This window comes from Eucalyptus grandis, chromosome 5 (assembly GCF_016545825.1).
Source record: "Eucalyptus grandis isolate ANBG69807.140 chromosome 5, ASM1654582v1, whole genome shotgun sequence".
Classification (NCBI taxonomy): Eukaryota; Viridiplantae; Streptophyta; class Magnoliopsida; order Myrtales; family Myrtaceae; genus Eucalyptus; species Eucalyptus grandis.
This window is the reverse complement of record NC_052616.1, coordinates 10,130,097-10,147,375: the sequence shown is the minus strand read 5'-3', so window position 1 is coordinate 10,147,375 and position 17,279 is coordinate 10,130,097. Positions and strand designations below refer to the sequence as shown.

The window sequence follows — 17,279 nt, the reverse complement described above, 5'->3', positions numbered from 1 at the left end:
TAGGCCAGCTCTAACTTATGTACTATATTTTCTATATACGTCTCAAGGATTCGCTGGTCGTCCACTGCGCATGCAAATCCAACCATAATGAGGTTTTGCTATACATCACGTAAATCCCATTAAAAGTGAGGTGGCAAAATCTTTGCCTCCGTTAACTTTTTTGCAGTACCATCATCAAGATAGGAGATCAAGCAAATGCTACAAGATAAGATAGAAACAAAACGTGTGGGGCGGCCTACTTGTTGGGAAACAACAAAAAGGCAACAATAATTTAAAAAGGGATAATACCCTAAAAACTCCAAACTTGTACACTTGTGACAAATTTACCCCAAACTATTTTTTTAACCACAAAAACCCCAAACCCCAGTATACTTTTGACAAATTTACCCAAAACTGATACACTTGTGACAAATTTACCTTATGTTAGTTTTCGTTAAATTTTATTCTCAAATTATTAAGTTAAATGACACATGACAGTTAACCAGTATACCAATTTAGGATTTTACGTTCCGTTTATCACAGTTTACAATTTTTATGATTTTTTTGTAGTATTAATTCAAATTAGCATAGGGTATATTTGTCACAAATTTACCAATTTAGGGTTTTTTGCAATCGAATAAATTAGTTTGAAGTAAATTTGTCATAAATGTACCAGTTTAGGGTTTTTATAATCGGTTAGGGGTAAATTTGTCACAAGTTTACCAATTTGGGGTTTTTATGGTCAAAAAAATAGTTTGGGGTAAATTTGTCACAAGTGTACCAGTTTGGGGTTTTTCAAGGTATTAACCCATTTAAAAAACAATGGAATAAACACAACAAAAATGTCTAAGAAATTGAAAACAGATGAGTAGCCGGGAATTTCTTGTCAGAGATCCGACCATGATTGTCGCAACCCAACAGCAATGAGTCAATTCATCATCGCACCATCATTTTGAAGAGGCGGAACCATTGTTGGATCCCCCACCCATTAAATCTCTCCTCCTTGCTCTTTCCCCGATCAGTCATAAGTACAAATTGAGCAAATTAATGGTGACTTTCTTCGTTCTTTCCCAGTCGAAGGAACATCAAACAGAGAGGGGTAACAGCATTTACCCACGATTTTGCCGGCTAAATCATGGATCATGCAAAACTCTATGAAGTTGCAAACCCCAGAAACATTGATCCCTTCTCAGTGTTGAAAGCTTTATGCAGCAAATGTAGAAGGCGAAACCACATGTTTGTAGAGCTCCATCTAGAGTTTAGGAATAAATAACTTAAAGGACAAAACAATTCTCTATGCCGTGACCTCCGAATACCAACAATCAAAGAGTATGCAGAATACCAACAATCAAAGAGTATGCAGAAGCCCACCGCTGGTGCGACAACTTCTTCAACCCTACTGAGCTAAAAGTTGGGTGAACTGGACAATAGCAACCCTAGTTGGCCTATTCAATTGATCTCACCAACCGTGCATAGATTCGATTCCGCTATAACAACGGGTTAAACCCGATTGTATCTTGGTCTACTCATAGGGTTTGATTAAGAGCCATGGGTGCATTCTCCAAGTTGTCCATCTCCATGTCACAACACTGATTTTAATATCTGCTTCTTCCAAGCAGGTAAGACAAGGATAATGTCCCGCTGACCAAATACAAAATTTTGTTCAACAAAATGACATGGATATGCGTACTAACATGATCACTGAGATAAATTCCATCATAATGATCAAATAAAGTTACAGACATTAAAAAGAATATCAGATCTCTTGAAATGGGCAAAAGGTAAGATGCCATTAGCACAAAGTAACCAATCTTTGAAGTGTGCAAATACCAGTGCAAAGCACCGTGCATGGCAGTAGTCCTAAACAATCCGCTCCAACTCTCTTGCGTAACTCAAAGTCTGATTGATAAGCTGCAGGGAAGGAATTTCCTTTGAAGGTGCAGATTCCTTTGCCTTCTGGAAATATACAGACCCACTCTTAATCTCCCACTCGGGATGCTCCTGCATTCCAACGGAGAGAGACATGTTCAGGCTCCACATTGCAGCTTTTTACATGTATAAATTCTTCAACGCACTATGAATCGACTGTTTACCATCTACATCAGCACTTTTACAAGCACAAGGTTTAAGTACCGAGCCCACCTGCCAAGTTTGACCCCAGCAGAGTGATGCCAAATGACACGTAGATATGATGAGTGTAAGTTTTATATCTGTCTATCATCCCAGAATGGGATGAATTATCATAATCAGTGAAAATGATATAGATTAGCAACTCCATAGAAGAGGTTTTATGAGACCCTCCAAAGGTCTGAACTGATGCAGAGTATATTATCCTACTGACTAAATTAGTCAATTAGAATAGAATTTCAGGTAGAGAATTCCAGCTAAAGTCCTATCGTAATATTTACCTCCTTGATATATTCCGCAAGTTCTTGGTCGGAGGAGAATAGTAACATTTGCCGTGCATCGCCAATTGACAAATAGTCATATGCTTTCTCGCTACATCCAGCAATTTCATCTCTGTTGTACAAAGGGAAAGAATAGAGTAAGCACACATTACAGAATCTTTAGGTATGACAATCTCGCTACTTAACTAAAACCTTGAAATCTAGATGGGTCACATTTCATGCTTCTACTTGTATACTGTGATGGTCAATATCAATCCAGTACAGGCCATGTACTCGTAATTTTAATTTAAAAGCAACAAAAAGACACAAGTGTGGAGTCAATCACTCCATCATACATTTCCAAAAATAATTTCATTTGCAAATACATGAAGAGCCACACATCTGATTTTATTGATTACTAATCCAGCTGCATCCAGTCAAAGCTAACTTCATATCTTATGACCGATTTAACATCCTTACAACAGAGACACACTGATTACCTGACTGTCTTGGCCAGAAGGTCCATAAAATAAACATAAGTCTCATGAGGCACCGTCTGCCTAGCACTTAGAACACGATTATAGGCCCCTTCCATGAATGATTGCTCCAACTCAACAGCATGCTTGATGCAAGGATTCTCCAAAGCAGCAGATGAAAGCAATTCAAGTTCGGTATGGAACTCAGCTATTCTATTCTGCACGAGGAGTCTCAACAGGTTGAGACCTAAAATAGGGTACTCTTGAGGAGATGGTGGAATACAGCCACTGCTCAACCACAAGAATTCTCAAGTAAGTTCACATAAAAATGATGAGAGGAAAATGTTCAATAAAGCAATAAGGATGGGAAATCTTTCTCATAATCTAGCAATTCAGGTCCAATGCCTTATAGCATCTGCACCAGTACACGCAAATGAGTATGCACAGACAATTTTAAGCAGCTACAGCACAAAAGTTTACCCTGCATCTGTATAATAAGGCTTCAGTTGAAAAAAATCTCGCTCAAATGCTTCTTGATCTTCCATCTTCACACTTAGAATAACAGCATGCTCGTAAATATCTCCTGCAGAATGACAGAGCAAAAAAAATATAAGTATTGTTATAGGCACCCATCTTATACGCAATTAACCGGAATGAACAGGCCAAGTTCTCAACATTATTTTCAGAGAACATTTAATTGATCCCTCAAATAGAGACATTTATAAAGCATGAGACTCAGCAGAAGAAATTTCTTGTCCACTTTTAACACAAAATATGAATATAGAGAAGGAATTTGCAGTTTCCAGGAAAAAACTCAGATTTCTCCACTTCCATTTGCATACCACTAAAGCATCATTCTAGGCCCACAACAAGGAGAAAGAATCAAATACAATAAAGAGTAAACTTGATCTTACTTGCAAGAGTCAATTCATGGACAGCATTGGGTGTTTCCTCAAACAGCGGAGGAAGACTATTGAACTCTGTCAGCAAAACCTGTACGGTGAACATTTCTCTTCTTATTGTGTACATACAATGATAGATACATGTATAAGAAAGACAGCACAATTTAAAGAAGGGGCCTCAGTCAATACTCTTCTCTACACAATAAATTCAGCAAGCATACTCTCCATACGGTAATTATTGTACAGAGCGAAATCCACTATGATTAGAAATCACACAAATGAAGACCTCCAATATGTTCTCCACTCAAACCTCGCCCTAAATGCACAGAATCTGCGGGCTTCAAGCATCAACAGAACGCAACTCATGCCAGAGGAGGCCTTCCTAAACTCAACCAGTTCAAAATACGCACATCGCATACTGTGAATCGGATTCAATCCTCCACAGAACACCGGCAACACTTCTGGGTTCAATCGGTCATAACAAAAATCAAAACTTTTGATTCAATCTCGGCATACCCGATCATCAATCGAGCCTCATAACATCTACGCTCATTCACTTCCACATCCTCTCCCGACCCACCCACATTCAGGATAAAGCTATCTATCTCTACAGCCGAAACTCAGAAGCGCCAAAGAACAAAACGAAAACGATTCCTGCAACGATCAGGTCACAAGAATCCCATTTCTCTCGGAATCGGGGACCACCGCAAGTGCGAACCGAATCCTCGAAGTCGGACACCGGCATCGACCCCGAAACGACGAAAAATATCCGCAGGAAGGAGACCGAGAGGCGTCCCAGAGAACGGCGATTACCAGGATCGATCGCCGAACGGGAAATCACGAAACGGAAAAGACAAAAACGCCCAAAAAAACAAGCGGAGAAAACCGAAAACACATCCGGTCGCGGAGCTCGCTGCGCAAGCCCGGACGGACAAGCACCGAACCAGCACTCGCCATCGCGAAGCAGCTCAAAGAAGGGGGGGCCAAATTAGGGTTTTTCCCCCATTGGGTATCTAACCTTGAGCTGCGAGAGGAGGGTGGTGCAGGTGGAGAAGTCGTTCCTGACGAGGGCGGCCTTGAACCGACCGAACTGCTGCGACACCTCCGTGAGCTTCGGATCCATTGCTTCTTCCTCCTCTCTTCCTCTCTGCTCTCCTCTCTCTCGTCGCTCGGTCTTGCTTGCTGTTGCTGCTTGTCTTTGCGCAGAGCTTCTTGTTTCTTGCTTTGCTTTCCTGACAAGAAAAGAGAAGCAAGAGGAGGCCGCCAGCGTTGGGCCTCCATTGGGCTGGGCTCGAAACGTTATGATGGGCCCGAAGGTGAGTCATTTTTCTATGGCTTCTCGGACGCTCACCAAAATCTTGCTCTGCGTTAGATTAAAGTTTCCATGAAGTTCGAAAATGTACCGGAACGAAGCTTTGGTGATTTTTGGGGTTTATTGCTAGGTGTAAGGAAGGACGAATCAGTTTTAGGTGTTTAATTGCAGTTCCCGCTTGCTAAAATCATAAGATTAGCTGCCCATTTTTTCTATATAGTCGAGTCGATTTGATGCCTTTTCTTTTTATTTCTAGATAATGCGAGAGATAACTTATGACTTCGCCATACAACACAGAAGTCATCACTTCTTCATCGGATGTGAGGCGCCATGCATATGGAGAGCACGAGAACCTCAAGCCCCATTTCAAATGATTTAAGATGATTCAAGAAGTTGAAGTTGCAACCATTTGCATGCAGTCTCTTACGCAATGTTTAATAAAATGGAGTCATATTCTTGGAAGAGACGTGAGGTGAAAGCCAGATTTCATCCTTCATGAAACAGCCGCAGAAAAGCTCGACGCGAGTTCGAGATTGAAAGGTCTATTTTGTTCGGTTGCGATGCTATAGATAGGGACTTAGCAATTGTCTAGTACAAGCATGCGACGCGGCCTAGTTTAAAGAGACACCAAGAACGAAGCTCAAAAGAGGCACAAAAAATTAGCAAAAAACAAGAAACAGCGTGACACATGCAACGAAATTAAAAGCTTCAGCAATCTAGATGGAGACTCTTTGATAGACAACGGGCTTAGATGAGGAAAATTGTCAGAACTCAATCAGCATAAAATGAAAAAAATTACGACTGAATTAATAAAATTAAAAAGCTTAAAACTAAATTATTTTATGAAAAAATTTATGACTAAATTAATAAAATTAAGAAGCTTAAAACTAAATTGACACAAGTGCAATAATTTTAAAAATCTTTGGACAATTTTCCCAACTTTGGTACGTCTAGGAGCGTTTTCACACAATCACACGTCTACCCATGGGTCCGAAGTCGAATTGAAGGACAAACAAAAAGCAAAGAGGACGATAACAACTTCCTTCGAGCAACAGCGACGCATTTGATTCTTTTACGGCCAGCCCAAGCAGGATGACGTTTGCAATAGTGCATCCCGTAAAGAAAAATTAACCACGAAACCGAAGCCACGAAACTACTCGTAACAACTTTTAAGTCACTAACAACGATCATTGTACTGTCACAAGCAATATTTACAAGTACAAAGAGACGAGACCCCACGACAGAAGCTCAACCTGGTCGAGAAATTGAAAGTATTCACAGACTCTAGCGCTCCACTCTTATGGCATTAAACTCCCTCCAGCCCTCGAACTCACTTAATGAGGTTCATTTGGGAAGTTAGCAGCTCCTAAAATCGAGCTACGGATGTCCGGTTACATTACTGTCCAAACTAACAACATCCCTCTAAATAAATGTCAAACCAGCTCCCTTTAGTATGAACGAATCGAACAACAAAACGGAATGACAACTAGAAAAGAAAGTGACAAGGGAAAGCCCCTCGTTGATTCAGTTGTCTGCTGATTCCGAGCTTATTACAGTGCCTTCCTCTTGTACTGAGGATACAGGGAGCTTGCTTTTGGCGCTCATCTTCTTCACATCCTGGCTCGAGCATATGAAAATCCTTCTCACCATGTTACAAAACTCCCTGAAAAAAACCAAGATCGCACAAGCAATTTAAGTCAGTAGAAGCAATGTGGGGAAACTTCAGCACAAAGTTGAAATTGGGTAGCTCAGTAGAATGCTTACTGCCAGGGATCGTCGCCCATGAGCATCATATCGCCTTCATCATCAGTAAAGACAATCTCCCACTTATCTCGAGACTGAAGCTGTCCTTTGAGGTCAAACATCTCTTCTAGCTCGTTCATCAATTGACTGTACCCTTCCAACATGGTCAAGTCCACAGCACGACCTACAGCCATTCCTTGCATTTGAACCTTCATAAAACATGAATCCACCTTTGAGATTGAATTCTAGAAATTGACCAAGGGCGTGAAGATTTTGAGACATACCTTTGTACGACTTCTAGTAGAGCAAATTTGCTTAGTTTGACCCTCTTTCCCTAGATTCTGCATCTGTCTTTGTTTTACTTCCTCAGAAGCCTTCTGAATATCACATTTCTGATCAGAATCAGCTGTTGACAAGGCCATTTGAACATGTCCTTCAGTTGTAGCAGTTGATACGCACATAGATTGAAAAGGTCCCTTGTCCGAAGGAGGTGAACTTAAAGTGTGGTTAATCAGATCAATACCAAACAGTCGGCAACTAGAAGTTGGCTCGACTTTTTACCGTCCTCAGCTGGGTTGGGCATCAGTTCATTATTCAAGCTTGATGGATGCGCTATTGGGTGCCTGCAGGGCACAGGCAAAGCAGAGACGCTCTTGCTGTCATCCACTGCATCAGGTAGAATATTCGGAGAAACACTTAAGCATGGAGAAGGCAGCCACCCCCCTTCTGTTTGCACCCTTGTTATAGAACTGCTGCTGCTGTTAACATCGGCCATCTTGTAATTCCACATAAAATGATCACTACTTTTTCCCTCATCAGTAACTCTCAGTTGTTTCAGATCATGGGTCTGTGTATATCCAGAATTCCAGATAGCAGGTGCAGCAGTAGCATCTAGAACACATAATGACATTGAGGATGTCAGAATGCAACCTTAATATGTAGCACAAAACTAAAAGGTTAAACCAAATAGGACAGCAAAACAATATGTCCAACCTGCAGGGACTTCAGAGGATGGACGGGGCCTCTTGTTCTTCATTGTTGATTGAGGGATGTTTGCAGGCACAGAAGCCACAAAGGGTTCAATTTCCCAGGGTGATACCCTGTCAGGTCTAGGGATGGACGCATGTTCGTCCCAGTGAACCTGAGCAAGAGGGATACTTGCAATGAGATTCTCTCTCAATAGTAATTTACTCTTATAAAGAAGTACAGCAGAACAAAGTAGTACCTTCAATGATCGCCAACTTGAATTATCCCATTGAGGTGAGAAATCTTCCACCCCAACAATTGTACCAGAAAACCTATTGGAACAAAATAAACAAGACATATAAAACACAAGGAAAAAAAAAAATTGAATCACAAGGATCTTAAAAGAACAGTCATTCTTATATTCCAATACCTTCTCTCTGGAGAATCCTCACCCTCAAATCTCATCTTGAATCTCATTCCAACTGTGAATTTATTGTTAAGAGCCTCCAAATATTTGTTCAAGCTTATGATGAATTGACTAGTCCTGATTGAAAAGGGCAAGTTTTTATCAAATGCGTAATTAAGCAGCAACAATCATACAGTGATACAGGACATTGATTTGGCGTATCAAACCTTGGCTTGTAATAAACTACAAACAGAGTTTGAGTTGTGACAGCATGGGAGGCAGTTGCAAGAACTCCAAGGTGCATGCTCTGACTCGAAATCACTGAGGAAGGCATACTGCTCTGCTGACGAGCAACTCGTTTCACTCCAACACGCAATTCGCCATTGTCCCCCCTATCACATCACATACCGATCTTTAACTTCCAAAGAGAGGACAAAAAAAGAAAAGAAGAGAAAAAAAAGCAAAAAGGTTCCCATATAGGGCAAGGAAACTGATGTCTAAACAGAAAATCATGAGATGAAACACCTTAAGAACACGAACGAGTCACCAGCAACCAATCTCTTCGATGTGACAAACGTACTCCATCCTGTCGTAAGCAAATGCCTTCGTGGTTGACCTGTCAAGTTTCAGGCCAAAATAAAAGCACAAGTGATGCCTTTTAGTATCAATACATTCAATATGAAACATACGAGAAGATATCACTCCATATAGAAAAGGATTGAGCGAGCTACACACCTCTGAATATATGCTTAAATTTCCATTCATATCCATGAAGATCCTTGGCAACTAACTCCTGGGTCGGGGTTGCCTGTTTCATGTCCTGACAAAGACAAGGGGATAAGGCCCAAATCACAAAACCAAACAAAAGTTTGAGGAGAGCCTGGTTGTTCGAGTTTCACAATCAATTACCAAGGGGGGAAGACATTCGGTCGCATGTTTCCTGAGAACAGAAAAGCCACCATGTGTGCTGGTATCAGAGGCAGTTAGAACCTTGCAGAAAGTATGAACTCTTGTTCTTGGAGTTTCCGCAGAGACTGGATCGGGACTTGTAGGCTCCATTAGCTAAATAAGAGATAACACCCCCAAATTATTTGAGTTGATCACAATATGCAATCACCACTTAAAAAGGAAAACGCCTCAGGACATGGAACCTTACATTTCCTGCTGGAATTAGAGTAATCTGTGCATAAACCTCATCCGTTTCTTGCTCCGCCTAAAAATAAACAAGAAAACAAACCAATTAATATCAAAGCTTCCAAGAGCCCAACCAATGCAACCTTCCAGTCGTCAAGAATTCTAATTCAAGGCAAAAGCCTTGCTGCGAAGCCACTGATATAGTTCCTCTCCACTGATTAGAAAAATCGAAACCCTTACAGCCACCAAATTCACCAAGCGCCTCTAGCAGTTTATCGTGACCATATATATAAACGGTGAACATCGAAATTTGACTTAGCTCAGTGAGCTGATCCTTAAAACCAGGCAATTTACCCAATAAAAAGAAGAAACAAGAACATCAATTCTCACGAAAATGATGAAGATTTGAGGAAGCATACCAGGAGCTGGACGTTCACGACCTGGCAAAGAATTTTGGGAGTGAGGTTGAAGAGCGGAATCCTCTGATTCAGTTCCTGATTTGTCGATGCCTCCAGCTACAAAGCAACAAAAAGAACACTCAATTCCCACTACCCAAAAAAGAAACAGCATCCACCGCATGGGAACAAAGCGATTAAGAGAAAACAGAGACGAACGAAATTCTCGAACCGATCTAACGTTTTCGGAACCGAAACCGCTCACCTGTTCCATGTGCCCTTGCGGGAAATAGTAGACCCTGTCCCCATGGCGAGGAACGTCGACCAGCGGTCCCGCACAGGCCTTCCACAGCTCCGTGTAGAGGTCATCTCCTCCTCCGCCTCCGCGACCTATCATCGTCGGCAACAGAAGCCGGAAAAGGGTGAATAAGAAACGAAGCTCCTCGCATTTTTCCTTCCCAAAACGAACAGAAACCGCGAGAAGACGACAACAGAGGCGGAGGAGGAGGAGGAGGAGGAGGCGAAGCGAACTCACCTTCAGCTCGATTCATCATCATCTCCGCCCCACGCCCCGAGTCAACGGCTCCGAAGCTCCTACCACCGCCGGCGGCCCGAAATCACCGAAGAAAGGCCACGAGCTAGCTAGCTAGTTCCCGTCCGTACGGGAGAGAGAGGAACCGCCTCCTTATGCAACCGCAACAATAGCCAAGCCAAAGCTCACAGCAGCTCGCGAACTGTGAATGCGATTCGCCTCCTTCGCCGGAGAGAGAACAAACGGGAAACGCAACAACGCCAGAGAAACCCCCGGCACCGCCGTCCTTCCTCCCCGCAACCACGACAGCCGTCACGACCCGCGCCACCGCCACCGCCACCGCCGCCACCTCCGCCGCAGCCGCCGCCTCCTCCTCCGTGGAGCTCGCCAGCACCAGACCAAGAACCAGCTTCCTCTTCCTCTGGCTTCTCTCTCTAGTTTCTCTCTCTAGAGCGCCCCTCGCTCTCTCTCTCTCTCTCTATCTCTTGATGGGAGAGAAATGAATCACGGAGAAAACGCCGTTCGAGAGAATCAACGAAACCGCTTTGCTCCACTTATTATACGCGAAAAGCTCCCCCATCCCTCCCCCACTTTACCCCCCTCTCTCTCTCTCTCTCTACTGTTCTCTCTCTTTCTCTCTCTATCCCTCTCTCTCTCTCTCTCTCTCTCTCTACTGTTCTCTCTCTCTCTCTCTATCTCTATCTCTCTGCGCGTGTCGTGTGCATTGCTGTGCGATGCCATTGGTTAACCTCCCTGCTGTCGCCCCTGCGCGGACGCTAACCGCGGCTTAACCGGAGGGCCGGGTTAGCGCTCACGGCGACGTCGACGGTGACGGTGACGGAAAGGGGGAGGAGGCCCAGTAACGGCGAGAGGTTTTTTTTTAAAAAAATATTTTATGAATAAAATGAGCGGAGCCCGAGTATTTAAAAGGGAGTGTTGGGTGGTGGGAGGCCTGTACGGACCGGGGTGGCATCGGGATGCGATCGCGAGGGTCGCAGGTGGTCCAGGGTAACGGAGGCCCTTCGCCGTCGGGTCGCCGTTAAGGAGGGCCGTCCCTTGTGTTGTCTGCTTCGAAGCAGGCAACAGGGTTGGCTAGAGTTAAACCGGCAGAATTTCGGGGGACTCTCTCTTTCCATTTCTTTCTCTTTTTTCTTTTTTTTTCCTTTTTAATTCGGGGAGGTTTCTTTTTTCCTCTTTTTTTTTACCTTTTTTGGTTTGAGGTTTTATTCATCGCTCGTAGTTTGACCCCCGCTTTCACCGCATATTACGGGTCGTGCCATCGTCCCCCCCGCGCGGAGGCCGAACGAGGAGGAGTCCTTGTCCCCGTCCGCTCGGAAATGGGGAGGCTGGACTTGGTCATGCGTTCGTGGGATTCTTATCGTTAATAAATTTCCCAATATTCATACGTGGTTGATACTTGATACTATAAAAATCATAATATTCCTTATTGATCGGTCCAACAATTTTCAACTACAATCGCTAAAACCTATCTACCCGTGAGTCATGATTGCGAGAACCTATGTCATCAAACATCCCAAATTAATATATTCACATCCCATTTATTGGGAAGTAATTTTCACGTCACGAAAAATCTCAAATAAATTATACATGTCATATTTATTCCAAACAAATTATTGATTAACAAAAATCTTAAAATAGAGGAGCCAGCCGACCTATTAATTTTGCTTCGAGAACTCCGCCAAATTCAAAATTTTTACGGCACGATTATTAATCTGAGGGAAGCAAAAGCGGCACGGCATATCAGTTTGAGATTCTTTTTCACATTAAAGTTAATACTCGGATGGGGATTGTTAATGATGTGTCCACCTTAATAATTATGATTAATGCTTCATGACTTAGTATCATCAACTTGCAAGAGGAGAAAAATGATTAGAGATGGCCATGCACGTGTAAATCATTTTTCATGGACGCGGTCGAGCCGGACTCCATCCATCTCCCCCGATGAAACACGCCATGCACCAAGACATTACCGGTCAAAACGATCCGCAGGTGGGTCACGCGGGCAAGCCACGACCGGCAGGACGCCTCGGCGGGTCTTGTCCTCCCCGAACCGGTCAAACGGTCGGGACTATTTTCGCCCGCCCACGAGAATCCCGACGGTCTCGCCCCAAAAGAAAAGAATAATAATAATAATTTTCTTTCCTTTTCTTTTCTTTTTCTTTTCTCATTTTCCTTTTAACTGCTCCCTTTGTGCAAAAGGGCCTGTTGTCCCCAGGCGAGTCTCCTCGTTGGGGGAACTATGTAGTCAGTGTTGGGGCTCTGCTGTCCGAATTCCGACGTCCCCACACGAATCGGTGGTCCAGGGGAGCACACGTCATCACGGGCGCGGAAGGGTTCGCCTGGCGGATCCACGTGGTTAGGTCAGATCGGGTCTCTGGGACCACGCATTACCCTGCGACGCACCCGCACTGTAGCAAAACCCTCGCTCCTTTTTTTTTTTTTTTTTTTTTTTTTTTTGGGTCAGGAGATTTTCGGGGGAGGGGTTGATGGTGACGTGTCCCGGAACGAGGGACCCTTTTTGGGGAACGTACAGGAAATGATGACGGAGGACTGAGCAGGTTTTTGGATCGGCGAGTGCCGCTTCAGATGCACATGCGGCTGTGCGGGGGGGACAGACGGTGATCGGACGAGGGGTCGGGGGCTCAATGATTTCGTACTCGGGCTGCGTTATCCTCTCGACTTTAGTTTCGAATTCGAACTCGTGAGCAATTATCTGGCATCGATTTTAATGGTCGAGGGGGTACTCGTTAAGGAATCGGTCGACAAATTTTTACGGTTTCTGATGAATCAATTATCTATTTGTCATGTATATGTTGATTAGTGTCTTGAGAATTAAATTGTCAAAAGGGCACAAGTTAATAGACCATTTGAGACATACATTTTTGATAAAAAAAAGAATTATGCAATTGGCTTTATGTATCATTCGAGTGTTCTATGGTAAATCGAAAACAAATTGTTTGACTTGGTAAGACTATAAAATATTAAACGGATTAAATATGGATATCATCCCTCGATTGATTTGCTCTCCTTTTGATGACATTTACAAGAGATCATGAAGGCGTCATGGTAATGGTAAAACATTTTATGTTTGAATAAAGAACTGGTATATCAGTGGTGCATTACCCAAAACTCATTTTTGTGCAACAATAAATCTCAAAATCAACCTTATTAACCCGTTTCTTGATCAATATATGTAAGGTATTCAGTTCCAAAATCCAACCTTATTAATATATGATTAAGCCATTTATTTATTCCTATTAAAAATGGAATTCATTCTCAATGTCACAAAACTCTCAACCAGTTCACAAATATCTCATCTTCTTGCTAAGAGTTTATGTTCGGACAAAAAATTCAATATGGCACTGATGTATCGATTTAAAATTTAATGTGATAAGAAAAATAGTTCGGGATAATTATGAAACGAGCATATTAATTTGTAATTTTTTTTATACAAAAGCCCGGTGGGATAAAACTTAAGAATAAAGAAGATACACGTAAGAGAGAGAAAATAGAATTTAGGTAGAAACGGATTTTGGGGGGGGGGGAGGCATTAACCTAAAGTAAAGCGTTTTGGTCGGGCGAAGCAGCAAGCCGAGGTGTCCGACCTTATTACACAGCACCACGTCGATCATCAATCATCCATCATCCGTCTCATGAACAGTACGGCCTGCGGATTTTGTAATCCGCGCGTTCCGAGGTCGGCATAAAAGGACTAGACCCACCCTGGCAAATTGGACGAGCACTCCCAGATGGAAATTATTGCTATTCTCCTCTACATTATTGTGGCGATGAGTTGTAAAAAAACCGGTGGAAAAACAAAAAGCGAACGTGTCTTGGCGCAGGACGAACCCCCTTTTCCTCCTATCTTCCTTCCTTCCTTCCTTAATCCTGGAAGACAGCATAAAGGAGGGGCCGCCATTTGTTTAGGACCTAACTTTTACCTAAATTAGTCATTAATCGATGGAATGATTTGATTAAGTCTATGGTTCGCATTCCCGCGGTAGCTTTGCGCCTTTTCTTTTATAGCATTATGGCTAATCCCGGTGTCCCCATTGGGGAATGTCCAAGATGCTCGCTTACCCAGTAGCCACCCTAGATGCCTTTGTTCTTGACGATCAACCGATGGGGATTACATCGTATTCTGATTCCAATCTGATATAGTAGTTTATGCGACGCATCTCCAAAGGCACTGTCCCGAATTCGCGGCGAGCGAGGGGAATTTCTCCTACCCCTTTCGCATCCGAACCGGTAATCCGCATCCCAATCTCGTTAGATGGGTGATTCTCCACGATCGAAAGGCATGGTTGTGCCAAGCCCGAAGTCGTACCCGACCTAGAATCGATCATATCGTGACGTTGGTTGCGTGTGAAATCCGAGGACCGACTCTAGCCAACTAATGGGAATTTTTTTTTTTTTGTCAATTAGTGATGGGGGCAACTATCACACTTACAAAAAAAAAAAAAAAAAAAAAACCATGCCCCGTCCCATCTTTATTGAGTCCACGTCAGCATTGCTCTTTGCTTGATAATTTACCAAATTATTATTATTATTATTATTAAGTGGGGGGGCGTGGATAAGCATCTCTCTATCACGCTTAGAGGTTCTAAAAAACCCTTTGAAGTTTGCTTTTTAATCAGAGGGAAGGGGGGAAATAAGGGAGGGAGGAAGGAGGGGAACAAAAGGACAAACCAATCAGTGCTTGGATTAGTGAGGTTTTGTCTGTCCTCTATGCATAATTAAGGCAAAATTTGATAAATTTTTGTTTGAGCACAGCTTTATGGGTCGACACCTGTCCCATTTTTTTGGCTATTATAAGTGAAACTGAGCTTTTTCGCAGAATTTTGGCCTTTGCCCCCTCTCAAAAGCTGTATCATACTGCCCCCTGTGCATGATTTTGAAATTGAACGAGAGCTTATGGTAGGAAACGGTTGTTCAATTGATTTATTTATTTGTTCGCTTTCGGAATGCTTTTGGGTATTATTTGGTTATATAGAAAGCGAGGGTTTTGCATTCTCAAAACATAAAAAATAAAAATAAAAATGAGGGCGGCGAGAGAATTTTCTCTTGTTCCAAACAAATTATGATCCGAGCGATAAAGAAATTTTGAGGTCGGAAAGAAGGCATCAGTAAAGAGAATTATGTTCACTCAATAGAGCAAAAGTTAATTGAGAGGAGGGGGTGGCAGTCAAAGATACATTTCCATCGTTCTTCACGACACAAAAGAACGATAAGCATGGGTTATCGATCGAGACATCTAGCTTTTACTTTTGTGCATACTAATTTAATGTCGTGTTGGTGGATCTCTACAAGCGACGTCGGTGCATGCACCTGTGAATGCGAAATAAACTAGGATAACTTAACTATTATAATATTTTGCTAAAAAAAAATTTATTATAATATGTTAGAAACTCCAACAAAAAAAAATAATAAATTATGCTTTATGATAGAAGTAGATTATATATAGAGACAAAGTCACAAAAAAAACCCAAATTATGTCTGATATATTTATCCTAAACTTTTTTTGTGACATCAAAAATCCTAAACTATACTTATTGTGATACATGTACCCTCAATTCTTTTTCCGTAACATCAAAAACCCAATTTTATACTTTTACCATCCACCAATATTCCATCAGATGATATTCTAGCCAAAACAACATCATTTTTATTTCATCCGAGTCACGTGGGTGCTATGTCAACACCACGTGTCTTCATTATTCCATATAGATAGATTTTTAACAGTGCTCATGGACATAACTTGGACAAAGGGCAACTTTATCACACTGGTATAAATTTGAAAGTTTTGGCATTATGAAAAAAAAAATTAGGGTAAATGTATCACAATGGACATAATTTAGGGCTTTTGGTGATTTTTTCTTATGTATATAAAAAGTACATAAATATCCCAAGCGAACTATGTTGACATTGACGTGTGATAAAAAAAAAATTAACTAGTGGACGTAACATCCTTAACTATTGATATATACGTAACCAAATAACTCTCAATCAATTTTTAAAGTGGCAGAGGAGAGTACTTAACTTTATTTAAATTATGTTTGGTTGCCTTTTTATCGGTTTAATTTAAGGGAGAGCATTGGTGCATGTACCATACACGACAAATAAACTAGACAAAACTTAACTCCCATATCATGTTAGGAAGTCTAACAAAAGAAATTTGTACTTTCCAAAAGAAAGAGATTACGTATTAGGAAAAAGTCACAAAAAAATCCTAAATTTATACTCATTGTGACACATTCATTCAAAACATTTATTTTTGCGAAATAAAAAACCCCAAACCATGCTTACTGTAATATATTTATCCTCAACTTTTTTTTCGTTACATCAAAAATCAAAATTTGTACTCATGTGACATATTTATTCTCTACTGATGTTCCATCATATGATGTTATAACTAGAACGACGTCATTTTAATTTCGCTTAAGTCACGTGGGGCACTATGTCAACATTACTTGCCTTCATCCTTCATATAGGTAGATTTTTATGAATGCTCATGGAGAGAATTTGGACGAGGGAACCATGTCACACAGGTACAAATTTAAAACATTTGGTGCTATGTCTAAGAAAAAAAAAAGTTTGGATAATTTTGGGCTTTTGGCAATTTTCTTATGTATATAAAAAGTATATAAATCCGCAAACAAACAATGTAAACATTTTTGACATTGACGCGTTTGTGATAAAAAAAAAAAAAACTAATGGACCTAACATCCTTAATCATTGATAGAACGCGACAAAATAATGTTACTCTCAATCAATTTCAAAAGTGGCGGAGGAGAGCAGTTAATCTTGTCTAAATTATGTTTTGGTTGTCTTTCTATTGGGTTAATTTAAGGGACAGCGTTGGTGCATGCACCTGCACATAGGAAATAAGCTGAACGGATTCAACCTTTATATTATGTTAGGAAGTCCGACAAAAGAAATTTACGCCTTCCAATAGATGGAGATTATATATTGGGAAAATCCCACAAAAAGCCTTAAAATTACGCTCATCGTGACACATTTATCTTG

At 41.6% G+C, this 17,279-nt stretch overlaps 2 protein-coding genes across 2 annotated transcripts; both read right to left on the bottom strand.

Annotated features, from left to right (window-relative positions):
* Positions 1–1,558: 1,558 nt before the first annotated feature.
* On the bottom strand, positions 1,559–4,961 carry LOC104444010 (26S proteasome non-ATPase regulatory subunit 8 homolog A). The gene is made up of 6 exons (XM_010057587.3): positions 4,763–4,961; positions 3,757–3,835; positions 3,323–3,425; positions 2,867–3,130; positions 2,388–2,499; positions 1,559–1,980 (listed from the first exon to the last, which is right to left on the bottom strand). The coding sequence occupies exons 1-6, from the start codon at positions 4,865–4,867 to the stop codon at positions 1,840–1,842; spliced, it is 804 nt and encodes a 267-aa protein (XP_010055889.1). The 5' UTR covers positions 4,868–4,961; the 3' UTR covers positions 1,559–1,839.
* A 1,241-nt stretch (positions 4,962–6,202) lies between these two features.
* LOC104444009 (auxin response factor 9) lies at positions 6,203–10,800 on the bottom strand. Its single transcript, XM_010057586.3, is given in 15 exon segments — positions 6,203–6,719; positions 6,821–7,008; positions 7,084–7,358; positions 7,361–7,690; positions 7,793–7,940; positions 8,025–8,097; positions 8,196–8,309; positions 8,399–8,563; positions 8,697–8,787; positions 8,907–8,991; positions 9,081–9,233; positions 9,328–9,384; positions 9,725–9,820; positions 9,966–10,090; positions 10,236–10,800. Coding segments are annotated over 15 exon segments (2,061 nt in total). The 5' UTR covers positions 10,258–10,800; the 3' UTR covers positions 6,203–6,580.
* Between the last annotated feature and the right edge of the window lie 6,479 nt (positions 10,801–17,279).